Genomic DNA, 18074 nt, shown 5'->3' with positions numbered 1-18074 from the left:
CAGCATAGTCTTCATCCGTCACACGTCTACCATAGTGTAGCAATTGGCGTCGCATTGATTCCATCTCGCGTAACCATTGATCCATGCCCTTATCCGCTGTATACACATGCGAATAAAACTCTGCTCTAGCAAAAATGTAGTTGCGTTTAGTTTGTTTATCCACAAATGAATTCCACATCGCTTGAGCAGTCTCCTCTTGACAAATCATCTCTGCATCTTGAGCTGGAACATCAGACAAAGTAGCTTCACGGGCGATGTTATTCCTGGCAGCGAAGTTAATCTGTTCGACTGGAATATTCGGATCGAAACTACCGTCAACCACACTCCAACAATTCAGCCGAGTCAAAAGCGCTCGCAAGTGAGCTGCATACAGATCAAAACTTCCTTTCATTTTAGGTACATTGTCCATTTTCACTGGCAACGCGCCAAAGCCAACACGAGGCAGGCCAAATCCACCTTGCCCTGGTGTAATTCCTCCAAAATTAAAGCCACCAACGTTATATCCTCCACCACTAACTCCAGGAACACTAGCAACACCGCTAGCGACTCCACCCGACATTCCACCGGTAGTCACAGCTCCCGCAGTAGCTGTAGATACAACTCCAGAGACTCCACTCGTCACACATGACACAACTTGTGTAGACGTAGCTGAAGCTACCGGTATCTGTGTCGTCGTGGCTTCAGCAGAGGCCATCAACGACGTAGCAGTAGCGATCGAAGGAACTACAGTTCCAGTTGTAGAACTTGAACTCGGAAGCGACGTACTGGACATTCTCGACTGTGTTGTACTAAACGTTCTCTGGTAACTCCACACAGAAGCTTGGGCTCATAACCTAGCGGGGTACCGCAGTAGTGTAGAGCTGAGCGCGAGACAAGAGAAGGAAACGCAGGAACACTTGAGCTTGTTGCCCACAGAGAAGGAATGGGATTAGAGGAGGAAACCTCGAGGTGACAACCCCCTCTCTCTTATACACGCAGTATACACTAACTGTCGCGTAAAAATACGATCGTCCCACGTATACTATACCGTAACAGTAGAAGCAAGTTCCTCAGAACTGTGTGATCAGGCGGAGCTCGACACGCCAATCTCCACAGTTACCGTCCTGTCGCGGTGCGTCACGGTCTGTTCTCAGGATCTGAGCCTCGGCAGTACTGCATTGCCAAAGCTTGACAAGAATTCCCACGATATTCGCAGGTGGCGTCCAATTCTTGGTTAATCGCGCTATGATATGAAGGTCTCAGACTGGGACTCCCAGTATTCGTGCCGAATGTTTTTGAAAAATGTTGTGTTTTTGGAAAAATCAATAGTTCGCCTGCACTGCAGGTGGCGTGCGGCCAGGTCAGTGCCGCGATCCGGTCGCTGTCCAAACGCGGCAACTGCCATCGATGACTAGAACTGGTAGCTCCCAGTCATTTGAAATTGTTTCTCCAAAGAAGCAATTTCCTGGAGAATCCGCTTCGGAACGTCAGAAGACTTGTACAATAAAGGATTTAACATTTTTCGGGAAATGGACAACGAGAATAAAAAAATATTGACTCAAACTTTTTACTGTTGGAACACGAAAAAATAAAAACTACTTCAAAGTAATAAAAATACAAGACCGCTCCGAGAGGCAAAACCTAGCTTACTCGTCGTCCCAATGCAGGAGATGCTTCGCATGAAGCTTCGTGGACTCGTGGATCTCCTCCACACCCGCAATCGGTAGTCGGCAGTATGGACAGCATTTCTCTCCTTGAAACGCCGCGTAGCACACCGCGCACGTGAAGTGATCGCACGGGAATGCCACTGCACGCACACACAGCAAGTTCGAGTAGCAAATGCTGCACTGTAGTTCTTCTTCGGCCAGACGGTTCGCCAGCGCATCGTGTCGTTCATTCGTGTATTTCCTTTTGGAATCCTTCGCTGCACCACGACGAGGTGTCTCGACCCAGTTCTCCATCTGAGTCATCGCGTCCATCGCTGCTGGAGCACACGATGCCGGTAACCCGTTCCATAATAACTCACGAGTAGCCCTACGCACGTGTTCATCCACCTCTTCTTCATCTTCCTCTCTTAACGAGGCTGTTGCTGATGTACCCATTGACGCACCTGTCCCTGCCGACGTCGTAAGTGCGTCTGCCTTCGCAAACAACGAGATGAGTCCGCCCACCACAAAGCCAGCCATGCCGCCGACTACAGCTCCCACCATGGCCCCTGCCAACACCTGATTCGCATTGGACGTCACCTGAGGCGACGCACCGAGCCCATATCGCGCCCACGTCACGAAATGCTCGCAGTTGTGCGCCAAGCAGCTGTACTGAGTCTCTCCGAGTCTCGACATGGCTCTCTGCACCACCTCATCACCGCTAAGCGGCAGTACATTGTGATCAGCGAGCATTCTCTCGTCCAACTCGTCTGAAAACGTCTCAGGTGCTTCGGAACCGGAACCGGCAGCTCTTTGCACGAAGCGGACGGAATCCACGCGCACCTGAAAATCGCTTTCGCCCCATAGATGAACGACTCGACCGCCACCCACATACAGCGCCAGGTGACTGTACTGCCCACGGTCAAAGCGAACAACGTCTCCAAGCGCGAACGACATTCTGCGACTGTTCGACGCAAATGGTGGAATGGAAAGGTGAAGTTAAAAAAAAAGGATCAGGTTGCGCTAAATCAGAAAAGAGTTGCACACTTAAGTTGCTCTAGCGCCACTTTACAAAATTTGATCCCGACCAAAGTCATGCGCAGCGCTAAGGCCGTGCGGAGCGACCAGCCGTTCCGCGCGGGGAAGCAGCAGTCCCTGCGTCGCTACGTGTCTGCAGGGTCGAGCCCTGTCGCGCTGACGCCCAATTTCTCGAGCCTCTCGCCGTTGTATCCGCTTCCAGGGTCTCCGCATTCAGCGGGATCGTCGCCGTGCTCCACGAGCTTGGACGACGCCATTGGTCATCTCTTTACGCGGTATTTGCCCACGTTTTTCGACCTACTGGAGAAGTTCCAGTATCAAAAGGTTCGTTTGGGCTATTGCCTTTATATTTGGGGTCTGCATAAGGCACTTACATGGTTTGGTAGGCACTGCTGATCGTGGAGGACGAAGAGGAGACACGATGGAAGAGCTGGAATGCTGTCAAAGTCATGCTGAAGCTCGGCGCGTCATGTGAGAGCACGTGCGTCGGTTATGTTGCTTGAAGATTGCTGTGTGACTGCTCGACGCTGACTTTGAGTTGCTATAGGTATCACTTAATGAAGTATTTGGAGGCGGAGCTGGTGCAGTCAGACACAATCGAGCAAATGTATGGCAAGCTGGTCGTGCTCATGAACCACCTGGCAGACGAGCTGAAGCCCATCGTGGCGAGACAAAGCCGACACTTCCCCGTGCACACTCCGACGCCCCGTGGGATTAGCAACGCGAATGGAAGTCGCGATGGACAAAAAGAGTGCGAAGCGGACTCCATGCTTATGATGGAGATCGCAATGTGTGGAGACATGAACTACTACGTTGAGTTGCTAGAGCAAGGAGCAGAGTTCTTCTCGGTGAGTTTTTTGTAAATAATTATTTGATGACGCAAGATTTGACCTTTTTTGGGATCTTTTGGGCAGCTTCGTGTGCCCATGATACAGATCTATCGAGGACTGGCACTTTCCTCGGTGCCTCGTGACTACCACAGTGTAAGACTGCAACGTGTGGAGACTTTTCAGCTGGTTTTTGGAGCTGATAGCACTATTTCCTTCAGATGCTGAAACGATTGGAGAATTTGCTGCTGCGTTTTGACGCATTCGATCACCCGCTGCTGGAGACGATGAAGCAATCAGCTATCGAGGAGCTGAGTACCTTGCACGCGGCTATCCAGTGTGAAGTTCGCGTGGCGGAGTATGATTTCACGCGCTCAATCGTCGCTTTGCACCGACTGAAAGTTCAGCTGCGCTCCTGGAGTGACCATATCGATGGCGTCTCTGACTACCCGCTATTCGAAGGCAATGGCGTTGACTTTGGTGCTGGTGGCGAAGAAGAAGGTCTGCTTCTTGATGAATCGGACGAGAACTACGGCGTCACGTCGGACTCGATGTACTCCAATACAAGCTACCAGTCTTCTTCGTCACTTGCTCGTGGCCACATGCTCAACTCGAGTCTAAGTGGAGAGTCCCATCATGCCAGTGGGATTCCAGGCATTCCTTCCTCGCTAGCTGAGTCGCTGGTGTCATATCGCGGTGGCCGATATGCGAATATGGGGGATACTTCGTATGATATTGCGGACGAAATGGCCTTGCTTGAAGGTCATCACTCGGGCGTGTCGCTAAACAGTGCCAGTCCAGCGTCTTCGGAGACTCACAGCACCTTTAGACGTCTATTATCACACAGCAGTCTACTGCGACGAGGTGGGTTGGCGTCTGCGTTGCCTATTCGACGTGGCCTCGTTCAGAAGCCAGGAGATCCGTACGTCAGCTCGATAGGTGCGAGCTCGTCCACGCCGACGATCACTCTGGAGCAAGCCATTTTGGGTGGAGGGACTGGAACAGGAGGAAGTGGCGGTAATGCTGGCACATCTCTTGGAACGCAGAGTATTTTGAACGGTGGAGGTGTTGCTGGTGGCAGTACCAACCCAGTGGCGGCTGAAATGATGGCATCGTCCATGAAAAGACAGGAACGAGACGATGGCTTCGCTCTGCCAGTGTTCCAGTGGTCCAAGAGGTTTTATCGCTCTCTTGTGGCCAAGTTCTCGCTGTACTTCCACCGCTGGCTGGAACCATTCGAGAAGAAGACCGATTTCCTGACGCTGGAGCTGCCTCGCTTTATCAGAACGCCACTAGGGATCTCGTATCTCGGATTGATGGACGTCCTGCTATCTCGAGGTTGTAGAAGGCAATTGAGTGTCTGGTATTTGAGGTGTATCGCTCTAACGTTGTTGTGTCTATTACGCTTCAGCCCAACGAGGAGATGGGAGTGATATTCGAGTCATGTTCATTCTGGAGACACAAGCGCTTGAGAACAAGGGCGCGCATTACTACGAGAACGGCTATCGCTGTCCGAGTTCGAGTAAGGCGCTTTATACCCGTACAGACCAAGAGAAACAGGATGAGCAGGTGGAACACCAAAAAGTGATTGCTTTAGCTGGTTCTGCTAACGCTTCAGGAGTCAGTAGTCGCACACATTCGCCTGCATCTTCCAGAGGAGGAGGCGCGTCACCGGCAAATGGGCATCGCAGGTCTATTGACCAACAGAATCACGCGCTGTTCATGCGTGTGGACCGTGAGGAGAACGAGGAGCAGAACGACTTTTCTGAGCTCTGGGGTCTTCGTAGTTGGCCGGCGGTGTTCTGCTATCCGGAAGGCTCGTCACCTCCTCTGGATCACTGGCCGAACATTGTCAGCCTCATCATGGACAATCGATCCGCACTTGACTCGGTTCGCCCTGTGTAAGTTCTGCAAGTATTGAAAACAGTGTTGAGACGTTTACTTACCCTCGTATGCGATGGGTAGCTTCCTGCACTCAGAACGAAGACAGAAGACAACGTATCACATCTCGAGAGTGGACGAGGCCATGTACCTTGTGCTTCTGGCCGAAGGAGTGAAGAAGTCGAACGAGAAAATTGCTCAGGTAGGCTACGAAGCGTCTATGAAGTTTTATTTTTCATCGTACTGACATTAACATGACGAGCAGGACTTTATGCAAACTGTAACAGAGAATTTGCAGCACTCGGGGGCATTTGCACCTCGTGTATTAGCTACAGTCGAGGCGTCTTCGGCGTAGATGTTTCAACGCATCTGATGGCATTTTGTAGGTAGCGAGCGATCAATGCGATGGGTTTTGTTTATTAAGTGACACGAAGATGGACTTGTGGTTTGGGGGGCATCTTAGAGAATGTAGACGGGCTTGACGTCGGTAGATGAGAAAACATCTTGAGTGTCGACGCACTTGATCGTGCCGTCGGAGCTGCGCTGTGTAAGGAGTTCAATGCCCTGCTTGCTGTATACTCGGCCATTGGGAAGCACAAGCGGCGGATTGTGCTCGTCCATGACGCTTTGCGTTACTCGGCACACCAGTCGAGAGTGTGGATGATACGCAAATGGGAGTCCCGCGCATAATTGGCTGCCCGCTTCGCTGCAAGCTGGACAGATCGGCACTGCGACCTCAGCACGTGTGTACTTGCGCTTCTTGCTACTAGCCGAGTTAGCTGACTCCCCCTCGGATGCAGTAATTGCCTTGAACCACTCCTTGTTCTCGTCTTCGCTGTCTCCATCGTCGACATCGTCACCTTCTCGACGTTGTCGCTTGCCTTGAGCTTCACTGTGTGCAAGTCTCGCCTTCAAATTAGCATCTCGAGTGAGATGACACGCTCGAGTATTCAGCGTAGACAGTCCGGCATGCAACGCAATACACAGCGACGGCGGATCGTGCATCCCATACACGTCATTGAATGCCTTACGGAACATTTTCTCCAGTGTCAGCCATCTGTCCACAGCGAAAATCTTCTCGTACGTCTCGATGCCGCACTCTTCAGGCGACTTGAACGCCAGCGTCGCCATAGCGATCTGCACTTCACCGATCGCCGCATCACGAAGACTTTGCTTGTCTGGCTGCATCGCTAGAGGGGTCAGAAATGTGCGTGCGTGTTGGACAGCCTCTAGCGGCTTGTGAGCGCGTACAAACTCGATAAAATCCTGCAGTCGCAAGTGGAATTCCAGCGGCGACTGCAGGCGTCGCAACCGTGATCCATTCTGCGAGCACCACGTGAGTGCCTTGTCTGTGTGGTGAGCTTGTAGATCCTTCAGCACCGCTTGACACTCGCCATGAAGCTCGTGATCCACCAAGTGGCCGACATCTACAAAATAAAGTCAATTATCCGTATAAAGTCATAAAATATTGCATGAATCCTATTAAAACTGTCACCTTTTGTGTCTTCGATGATCTTGGCACTCTCGAGGTATCCTTGACCCAGCAAAAAGTCGGCGATGAGTCTGTCGTTGATGGATCCGGTCTGGTGGCTTGATAACGAGGGGTCACCCTCGATCTTTGCCTTTTTTAAGCTCTCAGCGTACTGTGCACGTGTGATACAGCTCTGTAGGTCGGTCTGTTGCTCGAGTACATGATTCTTGGCACTTTTCTTCAAGTCCCGGAGCTTTTCTGTCAGCTCCGCGAGCTTCTTGATGGCCATCTCGACGTCCATGCGATGTCCAGGCTGTTGCCCGTCGCCGTCGTCCAGCGCCTCAATCTGCGCCGCAGCCTGCGCCAACTCGCGCGTAAGTTGCTTATGGTACAGGCGGAAGCTCTTGCTGGCGCCCTCGAAGGGCACGCGCACAAGCGGATAGCTGAGCTCCATGTTTGCGTGGGTTTCCTGTGGCTCCAGAGCGTCTAGAAGATGTCGCGACGACTCGGCAAACGCTTGAGACTTCCAATGAAGAGAATATGGCAAAAGAGAGACAGAAACAGTAGAGAAAAGCCGTCAGGAGCGACTTTTCTCTCCTGGTTGAAGCTGTTCTGCTATTTTACATGAAGTGAGACCTACAGATAAGAAGAGAGGGACAGACAGCGAGACGCAAACGACCGCTAGAGTGTGCAGACTGTGAGGAGGGCTAGAGGTCACGCCGTGAGCAAGTCAGCGGCGATAGGATGCTAGCGGAGACTGTGCAGCGCCGAAGGTTCTTGAGGAGTGACCATAATTCTTTGGAACTATCCACTCAAATTCAGAAATACCTCGTTTGTAGAGATTTTTTCAAATAGAAAGGTTTCCAAATTGTCAAAAAGCGCAGTATTTCTGAAATGAAGCAGGGGATGAGATGCAACTGCCTTGCAACTTTGAACTTCAGCAAAATGTTGTCTATAGACAGTCAGCCTACTCGAGCCACAACAGCGAAGAACGGAATGTAACGTGACGGTACGTGCGACTTCCCTCTCCAAGCATACGCTTATTTCTAAACACAATGAACGTCGTCAGTACAGTTTGCCAGCAGATAGTTGCTCATCGCACCCACACGCAGATCAAATACGTGCCTTGCGGTTGAAGCGCTTGCGAGTAGCTCTCTTCTCGTTCTTTGCGTCGACCTTCTGCTGTTCCTCATACGAGAGCGACTCGTATTCCTTCTGCTTCTTCTCGTTCAACTCTGCCAGGCGGCGGGAGGTTTTCTGATAATAGAAAGAAATGAGAAGCATTAGACACTAAACGCATTGGTGACAAACTACACGCAGCACGTGCATCTTCCTGGGCAGACGCTAGAGCCTCAGCTGCCTGCTTGATCTTCACGCGTCTCTTGATGGCGCTGTGCTTTGCCTGCACACGACAAGACCAAAACAATATTGTTAATGGAACTTTATGTAGCACAGAGTGAGCAGCACAACGACGTACGTTCGGTGACAGTTTGATAGTGGTTCCTACGCCGTCAACCAGGTCAAACACGAGCTGAAGCGCCTTCGGGACGTCCAGTTTCTTGGAGCCAGCCTGGAGCTTGAAGCGGACTCGCAGAACGTGATTCTGCGTCCTCGGCATGCCACTATGACATGACACAGGTCGTGTCAGTCCTTGATTACTTACAATGATCACACTCAAACACTCACATGATCAGCTGCTTGTTCATGTCAGTGATGACAATGTACTCGAGAAAATCTTCCAACTCATTAAGTGACTGCAGCAAACACATCAGTCAGTTAACACTGTGATGAAATGCATCCATCAAACCACAATAGCAATGAAGTACCGCTTGGATAGAGTGCGTCAGCGCTGCCTTGGGGATCTCGGTGCAGTCCGTAGAAACCCACATCGACTCGGGCACCTCCTTAACCGGGACTTGTTTCGCCGTTTCAATCTACAGTGCAGCATTGTATAAAGATTAGAAGGAAATGACCACTTTAAGCCAGAATGAAGTCATAACACACGTACGAGTTCAGGGAAAACCTTGGACAGCGCGGTGAAGCCCAACTTCTTGCAGATACCGAAAATAAACGGGTCCACTTCCTCGCCATGGAGACCAACGTCAATCGTCTGCATATCATATCACGTGTCAGTATTGCAACACACATTCGATAGTTTGCTTCTTGTTGCTTACCAAAAAGTCGGACGTCGGCACGACGATGCGATAAATTCGCGAGATGAGGTCGTGACGAGATTTCAGCTGCAAAACACACACACGTTAGCACTCATTATCATAGCTGAGAGCTATACAGACGGCAAATACCTCCAGGTCAGCAACGAAACGCGTTAAGAAGCGGCGGCCCGTGCAGAAATACTTGAAGTTGCTACGACTCTCCTCGATGAGTCCCATACCGTTCTCTACCGACGACCCTGTATACGAGAACTGGGTGCGTAACACAGGCTCCGCTTCCTCCACCCTACGTCAAGTCATTCTCAATAAGTGGACACGGCTCATTGCCACATCGACACCAACTATCTCCGTACCATTTGTACGCAATCTTGCGGTTCTGCGACTTGCCGACGAAGAAGAGCAGCACGAAGACGATGCCGAAGCCCCAGCTGCACGCCTCTGTCACGAAGTAGTCCGCTGTCCAATTGACAACATGCGTAGTCATCAATAAGTACCTGTAGACTGACCTTTGTGAGTTGGTTAAAAGGCGACGAACGGTTCTGGAAGGGAATAAACTGCTTGGCCAGCATCGTAAAGTCCCGCGCGGGCACCGTACGTGAAGGCGTCGGGGGTGCGGCCTCTTGGGTCTGTAAGTGGTATCAACACGTCAGCGCCTTGTCCTCAATAGAGCTGTTGAGATGTTTAGTATGACCTTGAAAACTTACCTCCGCGACGTCGAACTCGTCCGCTTCATGGGCTAGTTAACGGCACAGAGGGGATTAGGACATTGTAGACGTCTAAAGGGAGAGAGTATTATTCTTCTCACCGTGCACGAACGCCATTGCCATTGCCAGCAGCGCCAGCACTCCAACTTTGCGCCAGCACATCGTCCCACAGTACGTGTCAACCTTGACTACTGGTACCGGGAGGTAGAGGTATCACTTAAAATCGCACCTAAAGGGATATGACGAATTTGCGACGTTGAAGTACCATGGTACTAAGCTAAGCTTATCATTCGAGTGGCTTTTAAGACGTCATGTTAGTGATCTCCCGCTCTAGATTCTGCGTGGCTGTGGTTTCCTGTTGCAGTCGTTGTTGTAGTTCGCGATTGCGACTCATAAGTTTCCGTAGTCGTTCGTGGTCGGGGGAGGACGCTGCACTGGTAGCCGACGAAGAGACGGACGACACCGACGACGTCGACGTCTTTCGCTGCAATCTGCCGTGCGGTGAGCGTGGAAGCGGCTTGACTCGCTCCACACTGCGGTGACGGGTTGCCTGTACCCCACGGGGACTTGAACGGGTCGTCGACTGCCACTTTCGCGACGACACTTTCCTGGATGCCGAAGGGGATTCCGGCGAGCTTGCTGGACGAGTCGTTGTGCTTGTTTTGGAGACCCTATAGTGAGGTTCGTCATCGTGGTCACTGCGACTGCTGTGCGGGGAAGCAGGTCGGCGTTCGTGAGCACATGAACGTTTATGGGGTGATACTTCGTGCTCGACATGACGGAATGCACCGTTGTCATTGGCATCATACTCTTGCTCCATATGCCACACACTCTTGCAATTAGTCGAAGATGAAGCGGTTCGATGTTTCGTTTGCTCTCGCTGCTGTGAATACTCTTGATCAAGATGTGTATCTTGCTGTGCAGCAATTGCGTTGTCATTGCGAACAAGCATCCATTCGGAAAAGAGCGAATTCTGAGCCTGGAGCGACGCCAGGTCTTCCTGAAGCTCGAGGACATGCTGCTCCACTTGAGCTTTCTCTTCTATTGCCCTTTCCAGTCGCACCTTCCCGTCCTTTTCACGTGTGAATTGTTCATCCTTCATGTTTCGGATCTATTATGACAGCCAGAAACACATAAGTAGCCACTCGACTGTAGAGGTAATGGACAGTGACTTACCGTTTGAAGCAGAGTCTCGTTGTCCACTTCGGCATCACGGAGTTGCACTTTCAAGTCTTGGCACTCCTGCGTTACAGCTGATGCGAGCTCCAGTCGACGGACAAGTGCACGACTCCGCTGCTCCAGAGCGGCGTTCACTTCACCCAATGTGACTAACTGCTGCTCGAGAGTCTCACGCATCGCTCGGTCGTCTCGTGCTTGGTCGTGGATGCGCTGCATGTTTTCAAGTTCATTTGTGATCTCAGTCTGAGCTTGTTGCAACTCCGCTTCAAGTTGTCGTCGATCTTCTTGAGCAGCACGTTGCGTTTCCTCCTTCTCGCGGATGTCATCCTCGAGCGCTTTGATACGAGCTCTGTCACGCTGAGATCGCTCTCGATACGATTGAATCTCGTCTTCTTTTCGCGACAACTCCTCTTCAAGCTCTTCTATCGTGAGCTTGAGCGTTGATTGGATCTTGTTCACCTGCTCTTTATCCCACGCCGACTGATGCTTCAAGCCGATACTGGAAGTGTCTTCTTGAGCACAGGTGGTGCGTTTGGGGGTCTTTTGGGTGTGTAGAGACTGCGTTGTTAGCAGGGCACTCTTCTCACGTTCGAGCTCTAATGCTTTCGCTACAACTCGTTCGTTCTTCTCTTTTTCAAGTCTCAGTTCACGTTTTATCTTGTCTAGAGTTTCTTTGAGCTCACGAACGTAAGCTTGCGTCTCAGCTCGACAGGATGCAACAACGGGTGATGCCTCTTTGTCCAAGAGAACTTTCAGTCGCCGAACTTCTCGTTCCGCAGCTTCACGAACTTTCGTTTCCTCCTGATTATTCAGCATAAGTCCGTCATGGTTTGAATTGGACAACCTACGATAAGAACTCCTACCTTCACTTTCTCCGTGAGTGCAGCAAACTTGCGGCAAAGCACACGCAACTGTGCTGTGGCCTCCGACGGAGACAGATTCGTCTTCAATCCTGCTTTCAGTAGAGCTGCGTTCGACGGTGACTTGCTCTTCACGACAGCTCCGTGGTTCTCCAAAAACGCAACCTACAGCAATAGCAATTAATGTCTACCTGAGTCGATGAGACTGCAACACAACACCGTACTGATGCATCTACACAACCGACGTCAGAACGAAAACACGATCCCCAACTTATGAAATTGAGCCTCACCTCGTTTCGATAGCTCACTCTCCATACACAGATCCGGCGTTGCATCCTGCTCTTGCTGTTTGCTGTCCATAGTGCTGCTCAGAGTGTACGGGTTGTCGAAATAAAGTAACTCCTGCAGCGAAGTAAGCCTCCAAGGTGGCAAAATAGGTTGGTCCGTAACACCCAAGTGATAATCCAGGAGGACGTTGGCCGACACTTAAGAAGAATAGAATCATCACATGCTCATCTAACGAATGGTTTAATTAATGCACAGTCTAGTTGGGCGTGTCCATGCCGGCACGGACGCCACCGCGAGCAATGAGGTCAGCGATGTCGTCTTTATTAGCCAGCGAGGACTCGCGCACGTCCTGCACGAGACGCTGCACCTTCTTCTCCTGCTTGAGGTACTGCAGAGCTATGTTGCCCAGGTTGCTCTCCGGGAGCGCCTCCGTGAACTGGAGTCCCTCACGGTAGACGATCTTACTGGCCAGGCTGGAGGCCACGATGGAGCGGATGTAGGCCAGAGGCACGTTCTGGTGCACACGGTGCAGGGCCAGCTCGCGGAGCTTTGCCGGCAGGTGCTCCTCAATCAGCGTGAACAGGATCTGCTGGTCCTCCTCGCACACGTTGTCGAAGTGGGCCAAGACAGCGTCGTGCACGCGGGTGATGGCGTGACTAATGCGCTCACTGGCGGGCGGCAGAGCTGACGACGGGTCCTTCTTGTACTCGCGGAACAGCAGCTGAGCCTCGACACGGGCCAGAGCACGCAGCTTGTCAACCACCTCGACGACCAGCTCGTCCTTGACAGCAAGGAACTCGTCGGTCTCAAGCAGCATGCTGGCAACGATCTCGTACGACGAGCACACCACGCCGCACTTGTTGGCCGAACTGTCCTTGACGATGACGACGCCGGCGTTGTCGAACAGCATTTGACGGGCCTCAGGCGTCACGAACAGGTTGGCACCTTCCACGATGAGACCCGACGACGGCTTGCCATCGGCGTCAAGGTAGTCAGCCCAGTTGTTCTCGTTGATGGTGTTGGGACGGCCACCAGCGGGGATGAACAGGTCGCTCTTGACACGGTTGTGCATCGTGTTACGGGCACGGATGCCCTCAGCCGTGCTGATGTCGTGCTTGATACCGGTAGCCGACGCGATCTTGGAGTCGTCGAAGCTCGACAGGGGAAGCGACTCGTCCACAAGACGCAGCAGCTCACCCATGTCCAGACCCTGAGGGTCCTCGATCACACCCGTGCCGTCGCAAATGCCGACCACGCGCAGGTTTGTGCCGTACTCGCGGTGCAGGATCTTGATGACGTTGCCGGCAACGTCACCGTCCGTTCCGCCGGTGATCTTGACCGTGAACGGCTGCTTGGTGGGGTCGATGTTCTGCGAACGCAGAGCCACGTCGGCGAAGACGGCGACACCCTCACTGGTCACACCGTACACCTTGTGGTTGAAACCAGCGTCCGGCTTGGAACTGATGAAGGCGCGCGGCACCGGGTAGCCACGGTACGCAGCACGGTTGGTCATCCAGGTAATGTCCTCGGGGATGATGTTCTCATCGGGTCCCAGGTAAATGAGCTCGTCCTGGCCGTAGTAGTCGACGATCTTCTCCTTCACAGCCTCGTCCGTGGTGTTCAGGTCAAGCAGAGCGTCCGAGAAGGCCTTGACACTCTTGCGAATGATGAAGTCGCGCGGAGCCATGTCGCCAACGGGTCCGACGATAGGGTCGCAAAGCACCACAGCCTTGGAGCCACCTTCCGGGATGTCCTTGTTCTTAAGCTGCTGAGCGAAAGCCAGGTTGTACGCCTCATTGTACTGACGAGCGCTCTCGAGCGCGTGGGCGTCAGTGGAGCTGGGGTACACCATACGGAGACCACCACGAGCAATGTCACGGAAACGCACGTGGAAGCCCTTGAAGCGACGGCCGTAGATGAAGAACACGCCGAAAGGCGTGTCATTGCCCACGGTGCCGTAGCCCAAGACCTTAGGGTCCATACGCAGCGACAGAGCGTAACGCTCACGCACGAACTTGTTGGTACGGAGCGTGCCACGGACGGCGTCGGCCATGGTGTTGAGCAGCTCAATGGCGTCCTCTTGCTCCACGTTGCGGCGGATGTCGGCCTTGATCTCATCGACAATGGCGTCCTGCTCGGTGTCCGTCAGCTGCTTCTGCTGAGGGTCAAACTTGTTGAGGAAGTAGTCTGAGATGCGCGAAGCGAACGGCAGGTGCTGCTCGTGCTCGAGCGTCTCCATGATGCGCGTCAGCGAGTACGCAAACGGGTCCTTCTTGGCCAGAACACCGTGCATCATGTTGCCGTACGCGTAGATAAGCTCGGCACGCGAGATACCCAGGTCCGGGTGCTGCAGCGTGAGGTTCACCGGTCGGTCGTCCACCCACTTAATGTATTTGAGGTTGCCCGAGATCTTGGACCACTCGAACTCGAAGTTGTCCTTCAGAGCCTGCTCGCTAGGCTGCACCAGGATACGGACCATGGCCACGTGGTCACTGTCACCCCTGTTGACGACGTCCAGGTGGGCACGGACAACGTTGAGGTTGCACAGACCCAGGTAGGTGGCAGCCTTCTGCATGAAGCCCTTAGGAAGGACGTTGGACGCAGCCATGGTCAGCATCGTCTGCGCGGCGGCGGTGGCGTACTTGTTCTCCTCGCTACGAGACTCCCAGTTGTGCTCCACGTCCACGACGACACCCTCAGTGCCCTTGACGCGGGCGAACAGCTCCATCTGCTTGGCGAGACGACGCGGGTGACTGAACTGCACGTACATGGTGTTGCTGCTGTTCAGGAAGGCGTCCACGGTCTCGGGCTCGAAGTGCGGTCCGGCGACCGGGTAAGCCTCGTCACCGGTATACTTGCCGGATTGGATGTCGGCGCAGAACTGCTGGATGGTGGCGCGAGCGGCTTTCTCCTCCTCCGTCTTGTTGAGGAACGGCTGCTGCTGTCCGAAACGGAAGATGTCGAGGCCCAGCGAGTCATCCAGCGCTGTGAAGATCTTGACACGGGCCAGTGGGGCGCCGTCAACCGTCTGGGGGAGCTGGTCCAGCACGTTGGCCAGACGTCCGGGGAAGTTAGCACCCGAACGGAAGTGCGAAAAGACCTTCTGGTCGGTCGAGCGTAGAAGAACCTCCGGTTGCTCGGCGCCCACCAGCGCCGTGATGGCGTTCAGGTGCTGCATGCGGTCCTCCTCGTGGATGGAGCGGAAGTACGACGGCGGCATGTTCTCGAGGAACCAGGGCACCGTGTTGCCAGCGGCCTCCTTCTGGAATTTGTCCAGGGACTGCAGCAGTTCCTTCTCGCAGACCTCCACGTCCGCGTCGCTCTGCGCCGAGAAAGCCCGGGCCAGCGACGTCTGGAGCGGACGGCTGTGCATGGTCGACTGCGCGCGGCGCAGCGCTCGGAACTGGGAGACTTGCATCATCTGAGCGAGGCTTCCTTCTGCTTGGACTGGGGGCAGGCGCTTGTCACGGACGGAGCGGAATGAGGAATGAAAACTGGTCCTGAGTTTTGGCGCCGCTGCGAGTGGAGTGGATCGAGAGCGTACGTGTACACTGTACAGGGTATCCGACACAAGTGCAAGTTCGGCGGTCGCCGGCTGCACCTGTGACGTGGCGAAGCAAGGCAGCGGCTAGGTGTGCACTTTTGAGCAAAATGTGTCCAAAACCTTGGCATTGCCATAGACAGACCCAAATTTGCACCGGAAATTATGGGGGGCTCACTTGAACACGAAAAGCTGTGCAGCACATCGTCAAAGTCACTGGATTCAACTTCCACCAGCCAAGTCCGCCCGTTGTGCCACGACTCGGGTGCTTGACGAGCACTGCTTGTTGCATTACCGACTCACTGACCTGGGTTCTCCATGGCAGCGCATTGAGAATCTCGACGTCGTCACCGCCAGCGCAGCCATTTTGGGCCTCGCTAATCGCAACATGAGGAAGCCTTCAGTCCCCACCTCACAATCACTCGAGTTGCTTAACGGCAGGTTGAACTTCGCTTGAATTTGCTCGCGCTTCAACCACGTGTTAAGCTTTGCGCAATGGCTCTGCTTGGTATCAGCGCCAGCAAAAACATGCGAAGAGGCAGTTAAAAACAAAGAACAAACCGTTGCACCCGCTTGGACGGGGCGTTTGGACATCAGTCAGTCCGGATGGCAGATGGCCATGACGCTGCAAACGCTGGGACCCACGGCGAATCTACGTCAGGGTTGAGCAGCGAGGACCAGTCCTTGCACCATGCGATGCTCGCAACTGCAACAAGTGGCGAGTTGAAGCTGGCGGACCGGCATTCCAGCGCAGGTGCTGCGGAGCCAATTCAACTGGAGTCTACATGCGATCAGGGCGCAATCTCGCCTAGTCCGCTTTCTGCAGATGAGGTGGAAGTTCCAGCGGCTAGTTCCAGGCTAGAACTAACCGATCTCCGCCTAGAGCTCGCACAACTTCGGCAAACACTTGAGGAAGAACAAGACGATGTCGAAGAGGGAGACCCAGCTAGAACCACCGCGGCGACGGCAACAGTAGACGAAGAAGATAACGCGATCGTCGAGTACCGAGTAATTGACTTCGCCGGGGGACTCTACCGCGGCCAAGTTCAAGCGTTTGGCCCTTCGGATCAAAAGGAATGGCGACCTCACGGTCTCGGCGTGCTCACCACTGCGACAATCCACACGCGCTGCGGGCAATGGGTCAACGGTACACAAGTGCACTATGGCACGCGCTACAGTCCCACACTGCGTTATGAAGGCGACGTCGGTGTTGGGAGCACATCCACAAGATGCCATGGAGTGGGGCTTTACACCTTTGGTGTACTATTCGTTGGGTGTTGGGTATCTGCTAGTCGACGTTATCCTCATGGTCTTGGTAGTCTCCAGAGCGCAACAGATGCATGTACTATAACTATGATATCTGTAGACGGATGGTTCCACGGTCTGCAGTGCGTCCATCCCCCGGTACACAAGTGCATCTTCAAGTTGTCCTCCGATGCTCGATCGCAGCCTCAGCCGCAACGCGGCTTGATGGTAGCGGACGAAAAGCTCCAGTTTTGGCGCCGACATGCTCTTACCCGCGCGCTGAGTGCGTGGATTCGAGTTTGTTGCGACTTCAACATTACTCAAGCGAGGCAGAGCCGACTGCTTGCCTTGCAGACTCAAGCACACGCTCGTGAAGCGGAACAACGAGCGATCAGCGCGAATCTGGAGCGGCACAAGGCTGATAAAAATGAAGACGCCACAGAGTTGCTGACACTGCTCGCCAGATCTCGCGAGGCGCAGGAGCAGCGATTTCAGCGACGACAACTGTATGCCCAGCGACTTGCCAGTGCTATCCAGCAACGCGATCTTGCTCGAGCATGTGTGGCTAAGCAGGACAGTGCTGTCAAGGTATTGGAGACTGAGCTGCAAGATGTCTCAAATCAATTGAAGAGGGCTCGGCAGGCTGAAGACGACTGCGCACAGTACGCGCGCGACCTGCATGTACTCAAGCGACAGATCGAGAACGCCTCTGTCAAGGTCAATGCTGCTCGGTTTGACCAGCGCCAGCAAGCCTCTCAAGTGGAGACTCAAGAGCAGGAGCCACAGTCGAGCTTGTCACAGCGCAGCATTCTACCGACACCTATTATGAAGACGCCCCGAGCGCGAGATTACGCTGATGAAAACAACTCTGTGCAACAAAGCCGACTTGGCAGCACACGACGTAGCGTCACGCTTGGACAGCAGTTTGTCTGTGGCGTGCCTGGCTGCATGTGCGGCATCCCACGCGACGTCTTCCTGCGTGTGGCCGGAGCACTGAACGACGAGTGAAGATCAAGCCTGTCTTGGCTCAGGCAATATACAGTAGTGACTTTTTGTCTGGATGGCTGTAAGGGGCGTTCACGGACTCTTTGGCTCGACCGAAGTGTTTGCAGGAGTACGCTGCTACAGTAAAGCCTGTTCGCTCGCCAGCCAGCATCAATGTACCTGGGCGCCAGGATCACAACCGACGCATAGAGTCCGCCGCGCAGTGCGGAAACACGAGGACCTTTCCGGAAGTTCTGGCA

At 53.5% G+C, this 18074-nt stretch overlaps 6 protein-coding genes across 6 annotated transcripts; 2 read left to right on the top strand and 4 right to left on the bottom strand.

Annotated features, from left to right (window-relative positions):
• Window positions 1-1625: 1625 nt before the first annotated feature.
• Window positions 1626-2582, bottom strand: PITG_11120 (uncharacterized protein; the record flags this gene model as incomplete). The annotated part of the gene is made up of 1 exon (XM_002901847.1): window positions 1626-2582. One exon carries the CDS (start codon window positions 2580-2582, stop codon window positions 1626-1628), a length of 957 nt encoding a protein of 318 aa, XP_002901893.1.
• A 138-nt stretch (window positions 2583-2720) lies between these two features.
• PITG_11119 (uncharacterized protein) lies at window positions 2721-5726 on the top strand (the record flags this gene model as incomplete). The annotated part of the gene is made up of 10 exons (XM_002901846.1): window positions 2721-2987; window positions 3050-3144; window positions 3211-3371; window positions 3423-3511; window positions 3578-3646; window positions 3712-4507; window positions 4556-4828; window positions 4902-5391; window positions 5456-5573; window positions 5637-5726. 10 exons carry the CDS (start codon window positions 2721-2723, stop codon window positions 5724-5726), a joined length of 2448 nt encoding a protein of 815 aa, XP_002901892.1.
• A 104-nt stretch (window positions 5727-5830) lies between these two features.
• On the bottom strand, window positions 5831-7629 carry PITG_11118 (uncharacterized protein; the record flags this gene model as incomplete). The annotated part of the gene is made up of 3 exons (XM_002901845.1): window positions 5831-6130; window positions 6224-6798; window positions 6867-7629. The coding sequence occupies 3 exons, from the start codon at window positions 7294-7296 to the stop codon at window positions 5831-5833; spliced, it is 1305 nt and encodes a 434-aa protein (XP_002901891.1).
• A 584-nt stretch (window positions 7630-8213) lies between these two features.
• PITG_11117 (uncharacterized protein) lies at window positions 8214-9879 on the bottom strand (the record flags this gene model as incomplete). The annotated part of the gene is made up of 11 exons (XM_002901844.1): window positions 8214-8233; window positions 8310-8464; window positions 8529-8596; window positions 8669-8776; window positions 8851-8952; window positions 9017-9082; window positions 9146-9299; window positions 9352-9469; window positions 9549-9639; window positions 9718-9749; window positions 9819-9879. The coding sequence occupies 11 exons, from the start codon at window positions 9877-9879 to the stop codon at window positions 8214-8216; spliced, it is 975 nt and encodes a 324-aa protein (XP_002901890.1).
• Window positions 9880-12260: 2381 nt separating this feature from the next.
• PITG_11116 (NAD-specific glutamate dehydrogenase, putative) lies at window positions 12261-15746 on the bottom strand (the record flags this gene model as incomplete). The annotated part of the gene is made up of 1 exon (XM_002901843.1): window positions 12261-15746. The coding sequence occupies one exon, from the start codon at window positions 15463-15465 to the stop codon at window positions 12301-12303; it is 3165 nt and encodes a 1054-aa protein (XP_002901889.1).
• Window positions 15747-16955: 1209 nt separating this feature from the next.
• Window positions 16956-17838, top strand: PITG_11115 (uncharacterized protein; the record flags this gene model as incomplete). The annotated part of the gene is made up of 2 exons (XM_002901842.1): window positions 16956-16973; window positions 17035-17838. 2 exons carry the CDS (start codon window positions 16956-16958, stop codon window positions 17836-17838), a joined length of 822 nt encoding a protein of 273 aa, XP_002901888.1.
• Window positions 17839-18074: the final 236 nt, after the last annotated feature.

This window comes from Phytophthora infestans, genomic scaffold (assembly GCF_000142945.1).
Source record: "Phytophthora infestans T30-4 supercont1.19 genomic scaffold, whole genome shotgun sequence".
NCBI classification, from domain to species: Eukaryota; Oomycota; class Peronosporomycetes; order Peronosporales; family Peronosporaceae; genus Phytophthora; species Phytophthora infestans.
Note: the sequence above shows the minus strand (reverse complement) of the source record. Positions and strands in the feature narration are given on the sequence as shown.